At 34.9% G+C, this 16,337-nt stretch overlaps 2 protein-coding genes across 3 annotated transcripts; one reads left to right on the forward strand and one right to left on the reverse strand.

Annotated features, from left to right (window-relative positions):
- Nucleotides 1-642: 642 nt before the first annotated feature.
- On the forward strand, nt 643-10,315 carry LOC132283520 (thylakoid ADP,ATP carrier protein, chloroplastic). The gene is made up of 10 exons (XM_059785477.1): nt 643-1,102; nt 3,601-3,657; nt 5,640-5,702; nt 5,831-5,887; nt 5,992-6,075; nt 6,247-6,315; nt 6,396-6,508; nt 6,612-6,781; nt 9,607-9,685; nt 9,909-10,315. The coding sequence occupies exons 1-10, from the start codon at nt 791-793 to the stop codon at nt 10,021-10,023; spliced, it is 1,119 nt and encodes a 372-aa protein (XP_059641460.1). The 5' UTR covers nt 643-790; the 3' UTR covers nt 10,024-10,315.
- A 387-nt stretch (nt 10,316-10,702) lies between these two features.
- Nucleotides 10,703-15,097, reverse strand: LOC132283523 (protein N-terminal and lysine N-methyltransferase EFM7). Of its 2 annotated transcripts, none has more exons than XM_059785480.1 (7): nt 14,924-15,097; nt 14,791-14,852; nt 13,383-13,516; nt 12,975-13,120; nt 12,668-12,739; nt 11,245-11,349; nt 10,703-11,155 (listed from the first exon to the last, which is right to left on the reverse strand). In XM_059785480.1, the coding sequence occupies exons 1-7, from the start codon at nt 14,982-14,984 to the stop codon at nt 10,977-10,979; spliced, it is 759 nt and encodes a 252-aa protein (XP_059641463.1). In that variant the 5' UTR covers nt 14,985-15,097; the 3' UTR covers nt 10,703-10,976. The 2 variants fall into 2 exon arrangements, with proteins under 2 accessions (XP_059641463.1, XP_059641462.1); XM_059785479.1 differs by having other exon boundaries at nt 11,242-11,349; nt 14,924-15,095.
- Between the last annotated feature and the right edge of the window lie 1,240 nt (nt 15,098-16,337).

Below are 16,337 nucleotides of genomic sequence, written 5' to 3' on the forward strand. Positions count from 1 at the left end.
GGTTTGTTGTTTGTTTGTTTGTTTTCCCAGTTAAGTCACTGTTGAAATGAAATTATTCTGAGGAAGCAAAGAGAACAACAATGTATAACTAAAAAGCAATGTTCAGCTCTAATTGCATATTTGGACTCAGTCTCGAACAGCTTGGTTCCATTGGGGAACATTCGATTATTATATATTATAAGAATTAGAGTATTTTAACAAAGTTAAGTGATTATTTAGAATTTCAAAGGAGGTCAGAGTAAGTTTATATCAAAATGTAATTATTATTATTTATTATTATTTAAAAAAAACCCTTATCGGTAGAAACAAGAGTAACGTTAAGAGCTTTTATTGCATATGTTTTAAATATAGGATAAAACTGAAGTGCTTATATGACATTCAATATGTCAATATATGCGTGTGTGTATATATTTTGAAAAGTTAAGCAAACATGCATACAGAATCACATCATGACAAAAATGAGTGAGAATATCTTTAAAATAGATTTTCTAACTACTACGTGCAATTATTTGATGGAACTACCATTAATGGGTTCACCTGCACTTGTATAGGTCAGCACACACATAATCAAATGAGGCAGAAAGGGACAAGAAGAATACAGTAATAAGTCGCACTTCGGTTCCATTTCTTCTCTCTCCCACACACGCGCGCGCGCGCACACACACACACCCTCTCTCTATATATATAGGCAGTGCCTTATCTCTTACATTTGCCATTCTATACAGAGGAAAGCTTGCAAGTTAAGCTTTCCTCTGTTTCAATTCGACGAAAGGCGATAGAAGAAAGAGCCATGTTAGTTTGCCGACACATTCCAGGTCTCGACCCTTCTCACAGCGATTCCATCGAACCAACGGAGAAAGAACAATGGCGGAACAGATGGCTGAGTAATGGAAACGGAGTTGGTGGTTTTGCCTGTCTTTCTTTGGCGGAGAAAAGAGAGGAGAGAGAGTTCGCGCCCACCACTGCGCAGCTCTTGGAGCATCCACTCGCGATGGTTGCGTTGGTGCCCAAAGAGGCCGCGCTGTTCGCAGCCGGTGCGGTTGCCGGCGCCGCCGCCAAGACCGTCACAGCACCGCTTGACCGAATCAAACTTCTTATGCAGGTCTGGTTCTAATATTTTGCCCCAAATTTGTTATTTTTTCACTTGTGTTTAGCAATTTAATTTTTGCCCATGGGCTAATTTAGTAATTATTTATTTATTTTTTCCCGCCTGCTCAGATAAGGCTGTGACTTCATTCTCTGTTAATTATGATGCTATTCATGGTCTTTGTACTGCTTTTGTTCTGGAGATCACTGTCATGGCAATCTGGCATATAGGGATGTTTGTTATTATGAACAAAATACTGAAATTAGTGAATGCATTTTTGTTGTTGTTGTTGTTGAAATAGGGTATTTAGAGAGTCTCAATTAGTACATATTTTCTCTTGCCTTGCGGAACTAATGCAGTTCCATTCTTTATTGTTACCAGTTTTATTTTAATTATGAGTTAGAATAATTTTCTAGCTTGTTAATCTCTTTGTTAAAATTTTAAGAGAACATGTATAGTATAAGATGATGCCCCATAACGTGCGTGATCACAGTGTATCTAGATGGAGGAAGAGGGAGAAGCCAGGATGATAAGAGAGAATGGATTGGTTGAGAGAACTATTGCAGTTTCACCCATCGATTAAAAACACAATGAATAACTGTAAGGCTTCTTACTAGAAAGAAAACAAAATTGCTATGGTAACCGACCTTAGCATAAGAAAAAGGAGATAGTAAAGGAAATATATAGAGAAAGAAGGATAAGCAAAAAATGTATTGAGACACCACTCAATGTAAGAGAAGATGGTGGTGCTCTCTTTTGACTTTAGAAGATGATTGGTACTTGCTTCTTCCTTCTTGCATGTACAAGATACTTCAATAAGGGGACATACTATCTTGTCTATGTCAAATGGCAACACTTCTTAGATACTCCGATACTTCCTAAATATATCTGTGGTTTTTTTTAATATATGCATATATATATATATATATATATATTTAATTTCTAACACGCATATGATACTTTTTAGATACACATATTTAACAAGTCTTGTAACTATTTCCGGTATAATATCATACTACAATTGTTTATAAAAGTGTAGAATTTTTCCCAACATGAAGTATTAATATACGTAACATGACTAATTTTTGTCCAAAATTTATCTATGCAATATAACTATCAACTATAAGCTTTTTTTTCATTATTTTTTATAAAGAAATGTTAGAAATAATATAGAACAAAAAACAATTTTTAATTAAATTTATCCAAAGATACATGTATCTATATATACATTAATTTATATACATGTCTGCATTAGAATAATATCTGTTGCCGTATCTGTATCCTATTTTGTAACAATTTTCCGTATTACCATATCAGTGTCTTGTCGTGTCAATATTTTCAGAACCAAGGAAAAGTAGTAGAAGTATGTGTGTCGCCTCAAAACACTACAAGATACAACAAAAGTACTTCTACTACTTTTCCTTAACTCTGCGAAACATGATACTGTTATTAGCAAACCGCATAAAAGACATTTTCCAATGACTCCAACCACCCCTATCAACATTCGTCTTCACATACTGCTCAGCACCTCTGATACCATGATGGAAAGAAAAGGAAAGAGAAGGTCTCCCTGCCTTGAAAGAAGCCTGTTAAGGAACCATTTAAAAGAGTGGAGAAACGCACAATTGAAATTTTCTCCTTCATCCAGCTCCTTTACGTAGCCCCCAAACCCATATTCTCCATGGCATGAAGAAAGAACCTCAATTGATGTGATCATATGTCATCTCATTGTCGAACTTGCAAACAAGTCATACTTCACCACTACTCATCCTAGAATTATTTGGTACAATACTTTTTCTCATCCTCTTTGTTACCTCTAGCTATCTTCTTCAACAAATTGTTTAAATTTTTTTATACTCCTCACCTTTATATAAATTCACTGAGATCTTCGTTTGGAATTTTTTTTATTTGGGATGTATTTGAAAGCTGCTCTTTTCTTTTAAAGGATTATTTTACTTCTTTGCTGAATTATTTTTCCAAGCTTACTCTCGTGCATGTCTACTGGCCACATATTTTATTGTTAAGAGGGTCAATTTGTTTGTTACTTTATTGGGAAATAGGATCTGCTTTTAAAAGCCGACTATAAATGTTCAAAGAGGAACTTTGAAAATGCTATACTTGATTCCAAACTTTTGAAAGCAAAGGAAAAAATAAAAATTCAGTTAAAGAATTTTATTGTAATATCACTTTTCATAAATGTCAAATTTAAAGATTACCATCTGAAAATAAAAGTAAGGATTACTTTATCACAAACCTCTTTCTCAATTAAAGTAAGGAATATATATATTTTTAATCTAGTGTAGCAGGCATAATTATGGAAGTTTTGTGAATCATTTTCACTTCAAACTTAAAGAATGGTCTGAGTAGTTGATCAACCAATTTTTCTTTAATTGTATGTATGAATATGTTTTTTTCTTCTTCTTCTGTTTGTACATTAAGTCATTAACATGTTGTCTGCTAGTTTCATGGGGAATTGTTTGTCTGTTGTCCCAATTGATCTGATCTGTTTGCAGACTCATGGATTAAGAGCTGGGCAGGAAAGTGCAAAGAAGGGAATTGGATTCCTTGAGGTATGTTATTGTTCATCTTGCCATTTCCTAGTTATGCCCACTTGCAACAGTATACAGATTCCATGTAGTTTTCTCTAGTTATACCAGTTAAATATTGTCTTCACTTTCTATCAATTCCTAGTGGGCCTTGGCGCATCAGTAAGGTTGCTCTATTGTGACCTGGAGATCACAGGTTTGAATCAAGGAAATAGCCTCTCCGCATGTGGAGGTAAGGCTGCGTACATCAATGGCAGGAGTCTCATGCACTGGGCTAGCCCCCTTTTTCTATCAATACTCTGTTGAGCCATTTTAAACTTTACCACATTACTATTTCCTGGGCAGGATCTCATTCCTGTTCATTTTTCTGTGTTGCAATGAACGGGTAACCAGATCATCGATGGGATGAGAAATTTCATCAACTGAAACTTAGCATAGATATAATACAACTACTTTCATCAACTGCTGGAGGTACTAGTACACTGGGTAATGCACTTGGGTATTAGTACACTATCCATCTTCTTTTGCAATCTTGATTTGGTAATGTCTTACCTGTACGCCACTTCCCCTTCTAATTATGTTCTCATTCTGCTTCTTAAACTTCTCTTGCTTAGGCAGGAATCAAGATTCAGACCTATTCCTTAATTTTTTTTTTTTTTTTCCTTTCAAAAGCCTTTCTTGTCTTCCATGTTGTGTTAAATGGAATCTCCAATTCTCCCCTCGAGATATTTTATGTCAACACGACATGATATGGGTATGGTGTATGTTATGTGTCTAACACACAAACTTGAAACGGACACTACTATACTCGAAAAGTAATGATGGAAATAGGAAATAAAATCAAATATAATAATAGAGAAGAGTTTACTGCTTTTGAAATAAATGGAGATCCTTTATTTCACCGCATGACATTTAATTAAATTTTAGTTGGGTATATCCTTAAGAAAAATATAATTATAATTTTGTTATCTTATAACATGAAATTTATTTAAGCATGCAGGACATTTCTTTGTTCCTACTTCCAAATTTAAGAGACATTTCAAACCAAGTATCCATATCCTAAGATATGGAATAAGAAGGTCTAACACCTAGACACAACCGCAACGAGAGACCCCCCTTATAACAGGGAAAAACTCACTCACTTAGTAAGGAATCGGTAGGCAGGTTGGGACGATAGTATTGGTTGGGTGGCTGGAAGCTTACTGGTCCGCATCTAGTCATTTCATCCTTCCAGTATTGATTTAGATAGAATTCTAATCAATGAATAAAATGAGCTTTATGAAGCCTACCTTGTTGAAGTTTTCGTAACTCCCAATATACATACTCAAGTCCATGCGACATAGCTTCTAAATTGTCCCTATAACAATGATTTGGACCTCTATTCCTTTTTGAGATCGTGTATTTCTTTCATTCGTCATCAATCATCTGGATGGTGAGTGTTCTTTGATTGTTGATTATCATTAATCCTAGTGCAAGGAGTTCAATGCATTAACACATTCACCCAACAGTTCAAGAATTGGGCGACTAGTAAAGGAGATCAAATCACAAGTTGAACGGCAGAACTCATGAGGAGCTGATTTGTTGATTGCCAACAGCAGAATTCGTGGTTTGTCTAGATCAGAGGTAACTTAGGTGATTCTAGGGTTAGAATCTGATACCTAGGGTTGTGAACCTTCTTCTTCTGGTGGATTTGATATTCCTAGATTAGGTTCCGTGGTTATTCTCCTATGGGGGGTTTTTTACATAAAAATTGGTGTTCTTGTGCGGATTCTTTTATACTATTTTTACATGCTTGGTTAGTTATGATTTAAATTTCAGTTATTCAAGTTGGTTAAAATTTGAATATTTGTTGAAGTTAGTTATTTTTGGTTTCACACCTATTAGTTCAGTGTTTATTAGTCCTATCTCACAATGTGTTCTATGTGACAACACCTTTAAAAAAAAAAAAAAAAAACTGTTAAACTCTGTAATTTTACTGATTGTGCCTACTCGGACATGAATTATAGGCCATAGCAATGATAGGGAAGGAAGAAGGAGTCAAAGGATACTGGAAAGGCAACCTTCCTCAGGTTGTTTGCATCCTCCAATTTCTCTATGAGCGGATAAGAATTTTCTAAATAGTATTTCAAAATTTTTGCGCAAGTTTTCAGATAAGATTTCGATGGAGTTAGACAAAGGTTCATGTCAACTTTTGCAGGTGATACGCATCATACCCTATAGTGCTGTTCAGTTGTTTGCCTATGAAACGTACAAGGTAATAGAGAGAGAGTTATAATTATATCTTGTCCCCATTATATTTTTATTTAGAGTTTATGATGTTAAAAACATCTGACTTGTATTTTACATTCGAATTGCTAGAAACTTTTTAGGGGAAAGGATGGTGAGCTTTCTGTTATTGGCAGACTTGCGGCTGGTGCTTGTGCTGGCATGACTTCGACTTTTGTTAGTAATATAGCAAATGATTTTACCTTTAAATTCTACTTTTAATTTATCTGTTTGTTTGGGTTCTTCTTTTCTGTTTTTCAGATTTTTTCTTTTCAGTCTCATTTTCTATTTTTTTTATACATGTCTATCTATGGGCTCAAATCTTTGGTTCTTTGACTCTCTCTTTAGGTAACCTACCCTCTAGATGTCCTAAGGTTACGATTAGCAGTTGAGCCAGGGCACCTAACTATGTCTCAGGTAAGATAGACCAACTTAAATTGTATTTTTGAGAACGAAACCTCCCTATATGAAGATAAATTCCATTTAACTGTTTTCAGGTTGCCTTGAACATGCTAAGAGAGGAAGGAGTTGCATCATTTTACAATGGTCTTGGACCTTCTCTTATTGGAATAGCTCCTTACATTGCTGTGAACTTTTGCATTTTTGACTTGTGAGCTTACTCATCAGAAAAATAATCTATCTACAGCTTATTGAGGAAAAACACAAATAGAGTCTCTTTTTCATAGAACTTGAATCTACCCGATCAATGTCAGGGTGAAGAAGTCATTGCCAGAGAAGTATCAGAAGAGGACCGAAACATCTCTAGCAACAGCTTTGGTGTCAGCTACTCTTGCCACACTCATGTGCTATCCCTTGGACACAGTGAGAAGACAAATGCAAATGAGGGGTACACCTTACAAGACAGTTTTGGATGCCTTTCCAGGTAAATTGAGTCTGTTGGTTACTAATAATGGTAAACTAATAGAACGGCCATAAATTGCATTATTGAATGCGGATAAATTTTGTATAAATGAAGCTGTGAAATAAGTTTGAAGCATTCCACTTAGACATTCCTTGGTGTTTATATGATTGACAAAACTTTTTTTCTTCAGTTTTAGGATTAAGTCTTCAGTATATAAGTTGGATAGCTTAAAAAGATTGGAACACATTTTGGTGTTTGGGACCTGCAATAAGCTTCCCCTTTTAAATGTTGTCAGTCAGAAATTAACATGGTTGGTGATTCTTAAAAATTCTCTTCAAATTATGAAGATGAGTGTAGTTTTTTCTTCCAAGTATGACGATACCTTACCAGCCTCTATGACTTCCTTACAAATCATATGTGGAAAATTTGAACTTATTGTCGGGATATATATGGTTTTATGCCTTTAAATTATGAAGATTTTGTCAAACGTGTAATCTTGCTTTCATATCCTATGATTTTTGTCTATGGCTTAGGGCTTCTTTCTTACACTCACTCTGTCCTTCCAGCTCCGAGATTAGTGTGTGACCTTGATGCTTGGGTCAGGTATGGGTCCCCTAAACCTTTTTGTTCAGAAGGTGTGGGATGAGTTTACGTTTACTGGAACTTAATTTACAAACCTCAGATTAAAAAATTTAAAAATCCACAGTAGCCAAAATAACAAACCCTGTCCAAAAAACCTGATTATTGTTACGCTGGAAACTTTACATTACATGGTATCTTTCTTGGTAGAAAATACCTCTCTCTCCATCTCCCCCTTTAATTGAACACAACCAATACCAAACTAGAAGGGGAGGGTTCGAGTCGGCTGTGTGAATTTCTTGCCAATGAAAAATAATAATTAAAAAATAAAATAAAATTTGAGCACAACCAATTCCCAGTTTCACCCAAGTTAGCCAATACACCTATAAAGGGATAAACGGGGAGGGAGCACGAATACTCTGTAAGGAACAACATCTAGTTCTCCAAACAAATAACAACTTTAATTGTTCTTAGTCATCCATTGTTAATCACATCGTTCAAAATCATAGGACAACAATTGCACAGCGTAGCACACCAGAAAAGTAATGTAATAGTGTAATACAACAGATTAGGGATGATCCTTGATTATTCTTTATTTAGTGCTAGTTTATTGTTTGGCAGCAATTACAGGTCAATCATAGCTTGTTTTACTTTTTAGTGTAGTTTTACAACCTGGGTCATCCTGTGGTTGAATATTCCTTTCTTTAGGACGCGATTACTATTTGGCAGCAGTTCTAGGTCAGCGGCTACCTGTTCTACTTATTGGTGTACTACCGTTAGATAGGTCATCTGGTTGTCAAAAGTCCTTTCTTTGGGACTAGATTATTGACTGGCAATGACTATCAATTTCTTGCCACCAGTTTCACTTTTGAGAAACTTCTTGTAGTCAATTTCAATCAACTAAAAAATAAAAAAATAATTTCAATCAACTACTCTCAGTTCTATAATGACCAAAATCAACAGTAGTTGTTGATGGTCTACTGCCTTGGATTACATATAGTTGCCGCTCGCACCAGCATGCATATCTCTTCATGGAGGTCACTTCTACTAGATTTTGCGAGGTCTCTTTGCAGGAGTCACCATGCTTTCTTTCTCTTCTCTCTTTTTTCCTTTCCTTTCTCTCCTTCTCTCTTGCTCTGTTCTCTTCCCTCTCTATTTTTTCTTTCTGATTACACTTCATTTTGGCAGCCAAGGGACCTATTTATAGGCGCCCTTGCATGAAGCCTCAGGCGCCACTAGTTATGCCAAGTGTACATTTTTTTTTTGGCTCTTGCATTGATCAATCAATCAAACTCCACTGTGTCACATCAACCTGCCAGCCTGTCTGGCACACCACAACCCTAAGTTGTTTGATCGAACGTCAGTATAATGATCGAATGCTACTGATTTTAGCTTTTGCCCCTCGTTTCCTATATTTCTGTTTAGACCCCAACTTCTTTCCCCATTTCCGCCAAATTTCTCTTGCGTCTGAGCTTATCTTACCCGAAATCTCCTAGGATTTCTGTGTTTAATCCAATGCTTCCATCATCAACCCTTGATTCCTTAATTCTCCTACACTGCCTCGTGATTATTTTCATATCTAGTTAGTTCCCTGCAGAATTTCAAGTTTCTGTTTGAGGCTCATTATGTAAATATGATTTTATTATCATTGCACAGAAAAAAAACATAAAAAATAAAAATAAAAAAAGACTTTTCCTGGTAACACAAGTATACTTATAGACTTCAATATAGGTTTCATTTTGACTGTGGTTATCGTGTGATTTGTTGAAACATCGTATTTCAGGAATAGGGGACTTGTATGTACTATGTACATCAGTGCATCAAGTCTATTTTCTAGAAAAAGGAGTTACTTGTGTACACACATTCTATTTTCTAGAAAAAGGAGTTACTTGTGTACGCACATTCAAATTTCTAAACAAAATAAAACATAACATCCATGCTTGCTTTTGTGATGCATTTCTGTGTATAAAAGAGTCCAATATATATATATATATGTATATATTTTATTTCTCAGCTTTCTGAATATGCATTTGTATCCTGTTTAGTTATGAAGGTCCAGATCAAATTAATCAGGATTACCCTTTCTAGATATTGTTTAATGTTTCTACTGTTGATAATTGCTGTGATCTTTACTAGTCGAAAATTTTTTGCTGTGATTTTCAATTCCCTGTTGGGAGTTTCTTTTTAAGATGAAAGCATTTTTGTCTATTTCTTAACTAGATAAAGCCACCAATCGTTGACTATCTACTTTGATCTTGTTGATGTAGGTATTGTGGCACGTGATGGTTTAATTGGATTGTATAGGGGTTTTGTACCCAATGCATTGAAAAATCTACCAAATAGCAGGTTCAAGTTCCTTCCTGTTGTATCTTCGCTACTGTTCTTCCTCTAGAATTCCTTCTTGTAGTATATTCTTCAGTGGACGACAAGTGTGATGCCAAGCCACCTTACATGCTTTGTCAACAAAAAAGAATCGAGTCGATCTCGTCATTATTCGCCATGTTTCGTTGCATTGTTCTTACCACAGTGCTTGACATTAATCTTTTTTCTTTCCTTTTTCTTAATACAGCATTAGGCTTACCACCTTTGACACAGTCAAACGTGTAATTGCTGCCAGTGAGAAGGAGTTTCAAAGAATCCTGGAGGAAAATCGCAAGAACAAAAATCGGAGCACTAGTGATTAATCAATGTAGAGTTTTGGCTTCGAGATTTCTTTTTTGTCGCCAATTCTTTCGTGGAGATTATTTCCCACAAAAACCGTATCTGTTATGAGAATTATTGAGCAGCCTGTAATTTGTAGCATCGGGGGCTTTGATTTAGAAAGACGTGCTAGACTGGAATTTTTGCGGAGTAGCTTGCTAGGATTATTACACCATCTTTTTGTAACACCTTTGATTTTGAGTGTATTTAATTCTTGGCATAGATATATACTGCATAGTTTGGTCGGTAATATTTAAGTTATTTGTGTTACTAATCCTTGAAGCTTGCCTTTTTTTAAATGATAAGGTTTGTTCGTTTCCTTTCGGTACTTAGCAATCACAGCAAGCTTTTTACTTTAGCTATCCATTTTGGGGTTCGTATGAATGAATGTATGTGCTTGTCTTGCTTTCTGTATTTCACATAAAGCTTTTCAGTGTTAATTTTCTGTTTTGTCAGACAGCTTCACTCCAAAAATTACTCAAAGAAATCAACTTTAGGACTTGCTAATCTGTAAATAATTTGCCAATTTATGATATCAGATAAAAAAAAAAACAGGGACTTGGCTTCTTTATCACAGCACAGCTATGTGTGTTTTTGGTAATTGCAATTCCAAGAAACTAAAGCAAGTCATTCAACTAGCGATGCTCCAAATCCACTCGGAAATGCCAAGAAAGAATATCAAATTACAGAAAGTAACAAACTTTCTATTGTTAATTATTTCAATATATTCATAAAATGGACACAGGGCATACAAAAGCGTTCCCGTGATCACTTCCATGTTGGAGTTCAAAATTTGTATGGAAGATCACTAAAGAAAGTAGAGAAAAATATCAGCTTTTGAAGTAGGAACTGAAGGTAGGCAACTCTGCTAATAGGATAGGGGCCGATCCTTCTAATGTCGGACGGTGGTTACCTCAACTAGCTACAACTATCAACATTATGCCGTCTCCTTGACAGTTGTTTCTCTATACGTAATGCAATACACACGTGATCCAAGATGTTGTACTTCGAGACCAGCGTTCTTGCACCCAGTGAAGAAGAGTGACTCGTCTTCTTTTCCAATTCTGCGTCTCCAACTCATTAAAAATGCTGGCTGGGGCAGCCCCAAGCATGTGTCTGTGGGAAAAAAAGTTAAGACAATGAACAAGCTGTTCAACGATAGTCTCTGCTACGTAAAACTACAGAATCAGATAGCATAGTACCACCATTCTGCTCAATATCCGTGTGAGGAACTGCTTCATTAACTTTTGGCTTGTAAGACTTGAGGATAAAGGAAAGAGTCTTTATTAAGTTCGAGTACTGTTTCACATCTACAAAAACATTAAAAGCGGTACATAATAAGGAACTAAATTGAGCACAATGAGGCGGAAAAATGGTAAATGAAAAACTTGTCTGCTAATTTTTATTTCCAGAGATATATTTCCATGTTCTAGGAAAGCAATTAGTAGGTCATTCCAAGAACTAAAATTGATTGGGTGCCATCCTTTCTTCTTTGTCCCTTTTTTTTTTTTCTTTCCTTTCTTTCTTTTTAAAAGTAGGAAACAAACATCCACTTTGTCCCAACTGGAACTTCAACCCTCAACCTTGTTTGGGAGGTGGAGAATATATCGCTCAAGCTATGTTGGGTGGCATACTTACAGCTACTTTAAGAAATGGATAGAAAAGAAGAAACAACAGTAAGAATACAAAGGAAAGATCTCTCGCTAAAATTCCATATTATATGAAATCAGATACAAGTACTGGGTGCGGGTGCATCTCTAGGTGTAGGACCTTCTCAAATTCCAAATTTTAAGGCACGGGTAAATGTATCCAAAAGTTGGATACAGGTACCTATATACATACTATGTATTTAATCACAATATATCTTGGTGTAATATCAGATATTGTTGTTCTTTAAGAATGCACTTGCTTATAATTTAATTTAATGACATGTGGTCAAGAAAGGAGTTTCCATAAATAGGAAACTTTTTTCAGCTATCAAATTTGAGTTTTTAATTCTTCTTTAATCATCACACGCGAAGGATCTAGGTGTCCAATTTGGTTTTCGTGTCAAACACATATCCAATACCCATACCCATACCCATACTTGTACCCACGTCATGCCATGTCACGACCATAGGAGAATTTCTGTAACACAGCAAAAAATTATAAAGTTTCCCAGTAATCCTCAGAAGTGATTTTAGTTTTGTAGCTAATTTAGGGGCTCATATTATCAATCATTTACAAATAAAGCTCAACAACCAACTAAATTCAAGAAAGTGCTATGTGCTTCTTTTTATTTGAAACCCAGCTAATGAAAGCAATAGTGTGCCTTCCATTACCACTAGAGTGAATGCAAAATTTGCACTCCCTAAGATCCCTCCTAGGAGCAAGCAACTCATCATCATGAGGCAACTCACATAGGCCAATTGACATGAAAAGATGCACTAATAGTTGTTCCTAAATTTGTTATTCAATTTTTCGTGCCAGTTTCCTTGCTATATTTCAGACATTTCATAAATCATAAACGTCTTTCCATTCACGAGTAATTGACAACGAAAGATATTTGAAGCATACGTTTTATCAGGTCAAGTGGGAGACAGAGAGTAAAGTACATTTGCAGAAGCTAATGCAAGATAGGGCACTTACACAATAAAATGTCACTAGCAATAACCAGGTCCCAGTCTGGGTCAGCAGTTGGAAAGGTATCCCCCCATGAATCTGGAAACATAAATAATATACTTATTTTAATAATCCTAAGATGATTGAGAACATCTAATCTCGAAAATATTTTAATACTAGGAAAGAAAAACTTTTCCAGCTATGATGACAAAGGTCAAAAACATCAAATACAAGCATCTTATCTCTCAAGAATCCTTGAAATGGTTTTCTTGGATCCATCTTTTACAACATATAACGATATAAGAGCTAAGGCTTAATTAGAAAAGGAACTAACGCTTTATGTGTTGAAGGACGGGTGCAATTCCATTAACGCTGCAATTGTGAGCTATGTTATCTTCAATTTCCTGATCATCATAATCTGAAGTTGTGATGTCAAGTTGAAACGATTTTTGTAGAAAAATGGCTAAAGCTCCAGTTCCGCTGCAATGAAATAGAAGAATAACCACCAGGAACACAATTTTGAAAGGAAAAAAAACAGTCAAGCTCACATAAAAAATTTATGACTAGGCAAATTGGTCAATTAGCCATCGAGACACTACTGAGGATGCTAAAGTTCTAAGGTCTTTAGCTGGAAGGAATAAAAAATGATTGAGCTAGGCAAAGCTTGAGAGAAATAAAATTTCTATTGAAATAATTGAACCAATAGAATAATCCAGTACTTTAAGTACAATCAACAACATGCCTGCCCAATTCTATGGTGCGCCTTCCTTCTATCCATGACCTGTGTTTAACTAACCACTCTGCAAATGCAAATGTCCCTGGCCAAAGTAAATTAGCATTCAGCTGGTGAAAAGAAAATTCTCGAATAAGCAACTCCTGCAATAAGCCAAAACATATACAGAGATGCTAAGAGCATGATTTCATATCAAACACAAAATATATCCATCCAATATCAAGGGAAAAACATTTGGCCACGGAATAATGATGACTTGAAAACAATAATAACATTCAAGAATACTATATTTCCCAAAAAATAAAAAACAGAACACTATCAGCAGCAGTTTGCACAGAGCTACAATTGTGTGCATCTTAAAATGGTTCAATATTTCCTTTTCTCAATCTCAAGCACCTAAACGAACTAAAAAGAGGCAGATTCCTCCACCAGTTAATAAAAGTCACCAAGAAGCTCCATTCTTTCATATCCTTCTGATTTCTGGCCAACCATAAGTTTCAAAGTTCATTCACTTCCCAAGAGTTCAGAAGTCATAGAGACAACAGTCTATAAAGAACTAGGTCTTTTCATAGCGCTATCTGTTCATCATAGACTTTAAATATGTTAAGAGGATTTATATATTAAAGTTACACTCTCTCTAACAGCTTAAGCTTTTAGAGTAGATGATGCTTAACATGGCACCAGAGTAGGTAAGGTCTTGAGTTAGCACCATAATTAAAATAGAAACAAGTGCAGGACTAAAAAGAAGGCCATTCGTGAAGATGCGTGCTAGAGAGTTTAAATACTAAAGTTACACCCTCCTTAATAACTTAAGTTTTTAGAGTAGATGGTGGTTAACAATATAAATTTTCAAACCAAAATCAATTTTACGATTAATTGTTCCTAGAGTTTGTAACAATTTTTTTACCTTTAAAGCAATTCCCCCAATTATTAACACAAACAAAAAATTTCCTCGCTTCAACAAGGAATAAAATTTGTGACCACAGGAACATATCACCGATATGGGGAAGACTACAAATTCATTCCAACAAATTAAAAAAGAAACTTCTATCATAGCCTATAACAGTAACAAATGTTATCAACCACAAATGATTTTTTTTAGTATAACCTATATATCATCCTTAATTACACCTAATTAACTAAACCTAAAAGGAAACTTAAAAATCAAAATACAAAATCTAGAGAATCATTTTAGAACAGTGATAAGTCAAACCAATATTAAGAAGAAAAGAAATGATTCAAAAAATTGATGGGTAAAGTTAAAGACATAAACAAAATACAAGAAATTGATGCACCACACTGAATCACTACTGTTGTAGATCAAAATGAAAAACAAAATCACCCCAACAATCTGAAATATTAATAACACACTGTTCTTAACCGGTAATGCTGGAAAAAAAAATGTGATTATGCTTACAAATTCAGGGAATTGGTGCCTTCTCTGCACGTAGCTCTGGTCGGTCTTCGTCGTTTGTTCATCTGCAAAGTGCAAACATGACCCAGTAATTATATACACACATCAAGTCGAGGAAGCTAGAGAGAGAAAGTACCATCTGAGCTGACATCCTCGTCGGCGAAAAGCGAAGATGGGGAGAATAGAGCAATATCCATCACCTCTGCTATGCTGAAAATCGGAGGAAGAAGAAAATTGAAATTACTATTACGACTCGGGAAGGCAAGACCAGTCTAAACGTCAGAGCATAACAAATGAGTTGGTCAAGTTATTTTTTAGTAGATATGGATGATTGGGAATTTGGGACCATTGAGTTAGGGTTTTACAAAAAAAAATTAATAAAAAAATTATTAATGTTACTAACGTAGATTATTTTCAGGTTGACTCAGATTAGTTGATTATTTATCATACTTTGAATTTGACTTGAATTATAATTGAGTTAAAAAAATTTTAATCAAAACCTATCTAAGTTATACAATTCTTTTTAAACGAGCAGAATTGGCAAAAAAAAAAAAAAAAAAACACAAAATCTCGTTATTGATACATAATCAATTCCTCCAAAAAAAAAAAAAAAAAAAAAACAGTATCTCTCAAAATAAAAAATAATAATTCTTCAACCCCAACTCTTCCACTTAGCCCGCAACTAGTAATCCAAGTTCATCCTTGGTACCTGAAACAGGAAGGAAGTGAGGCGGGAAAGTCCTAGTAGTTAAAATCATTCCAAGCATTTCAAAGAGTTTAATGAAAAAACAACTTCACAAAAATATACATATACTTTTAAACAAAATATATATATACAAATTTAACAAAATAACAGTTAATAAAAAATTTTAAAAAAATCATTCAAACCATTCAAAATAAGAAGATCCTACACTGTAAAAGAATTCAACACTATGCCATCAACTGCACCGAGTCTCGGCCCCATCTGTGAAATCTCGGCTCACTCTCTGTCCTCAAACTTTCTGTGTCTTTCGTCTAATTTTTTTCTTCATTTCATTCAATCATTACCAGTCACATGGCATCCAATATATTACTTCCGTTTCAAAAAAAAAAGTATCCTTAACGAGGAATTGTTCAATTTGTGAGGAATTGTTCAATTTGTGAGTCACGATTATATAAAAGTGACATTTTTTATTTTATTTTATAGGACGGAGGGAATACAAGCTATCTCCGCCGACACATTTCACATACAGATAACCATCCATTAACAAATATCAAGGGACAAATGAATCAAAAGTAAACCCCGGACCAACTGTTGGGATTTATATGCCATGGCATAGCAAATTCCTGTTTGGATTAAAGGGACATATGTTCCTGACGTTTCTGAAATATTTATGTTTTATACAATTGGTGAATACAATGTATTATATTTCGATTCATTATAGAATTGATAGTGTTCATTTGATTACAAGAGATATTTATATGTATGTATGTAATGGCAATCAATGCATGATATATAAATAGTAATCATAAATGGTTCATAGTCGGTAATTATGGATGGACTTATAATT

The sequence above is a fragment of the Cornus florida genome, unplaced genomic scaffold (assembly GCF_030987335.1).
Source record: "Cornus florida cultivar Cherokee Brave unplaced genomic scaffold, ASM3098733v1 CherokeeBrave_3.0.0_Hap2_Chr11, whole genome shotgun sequence".
Taxonomy (NCBI): domain Eukaryota; kingdom Viridiplantae; phylum Streptophyta; class Magnoliopsida; order Cornales; family Cornaceae; genus Cornus; species Cornus florida.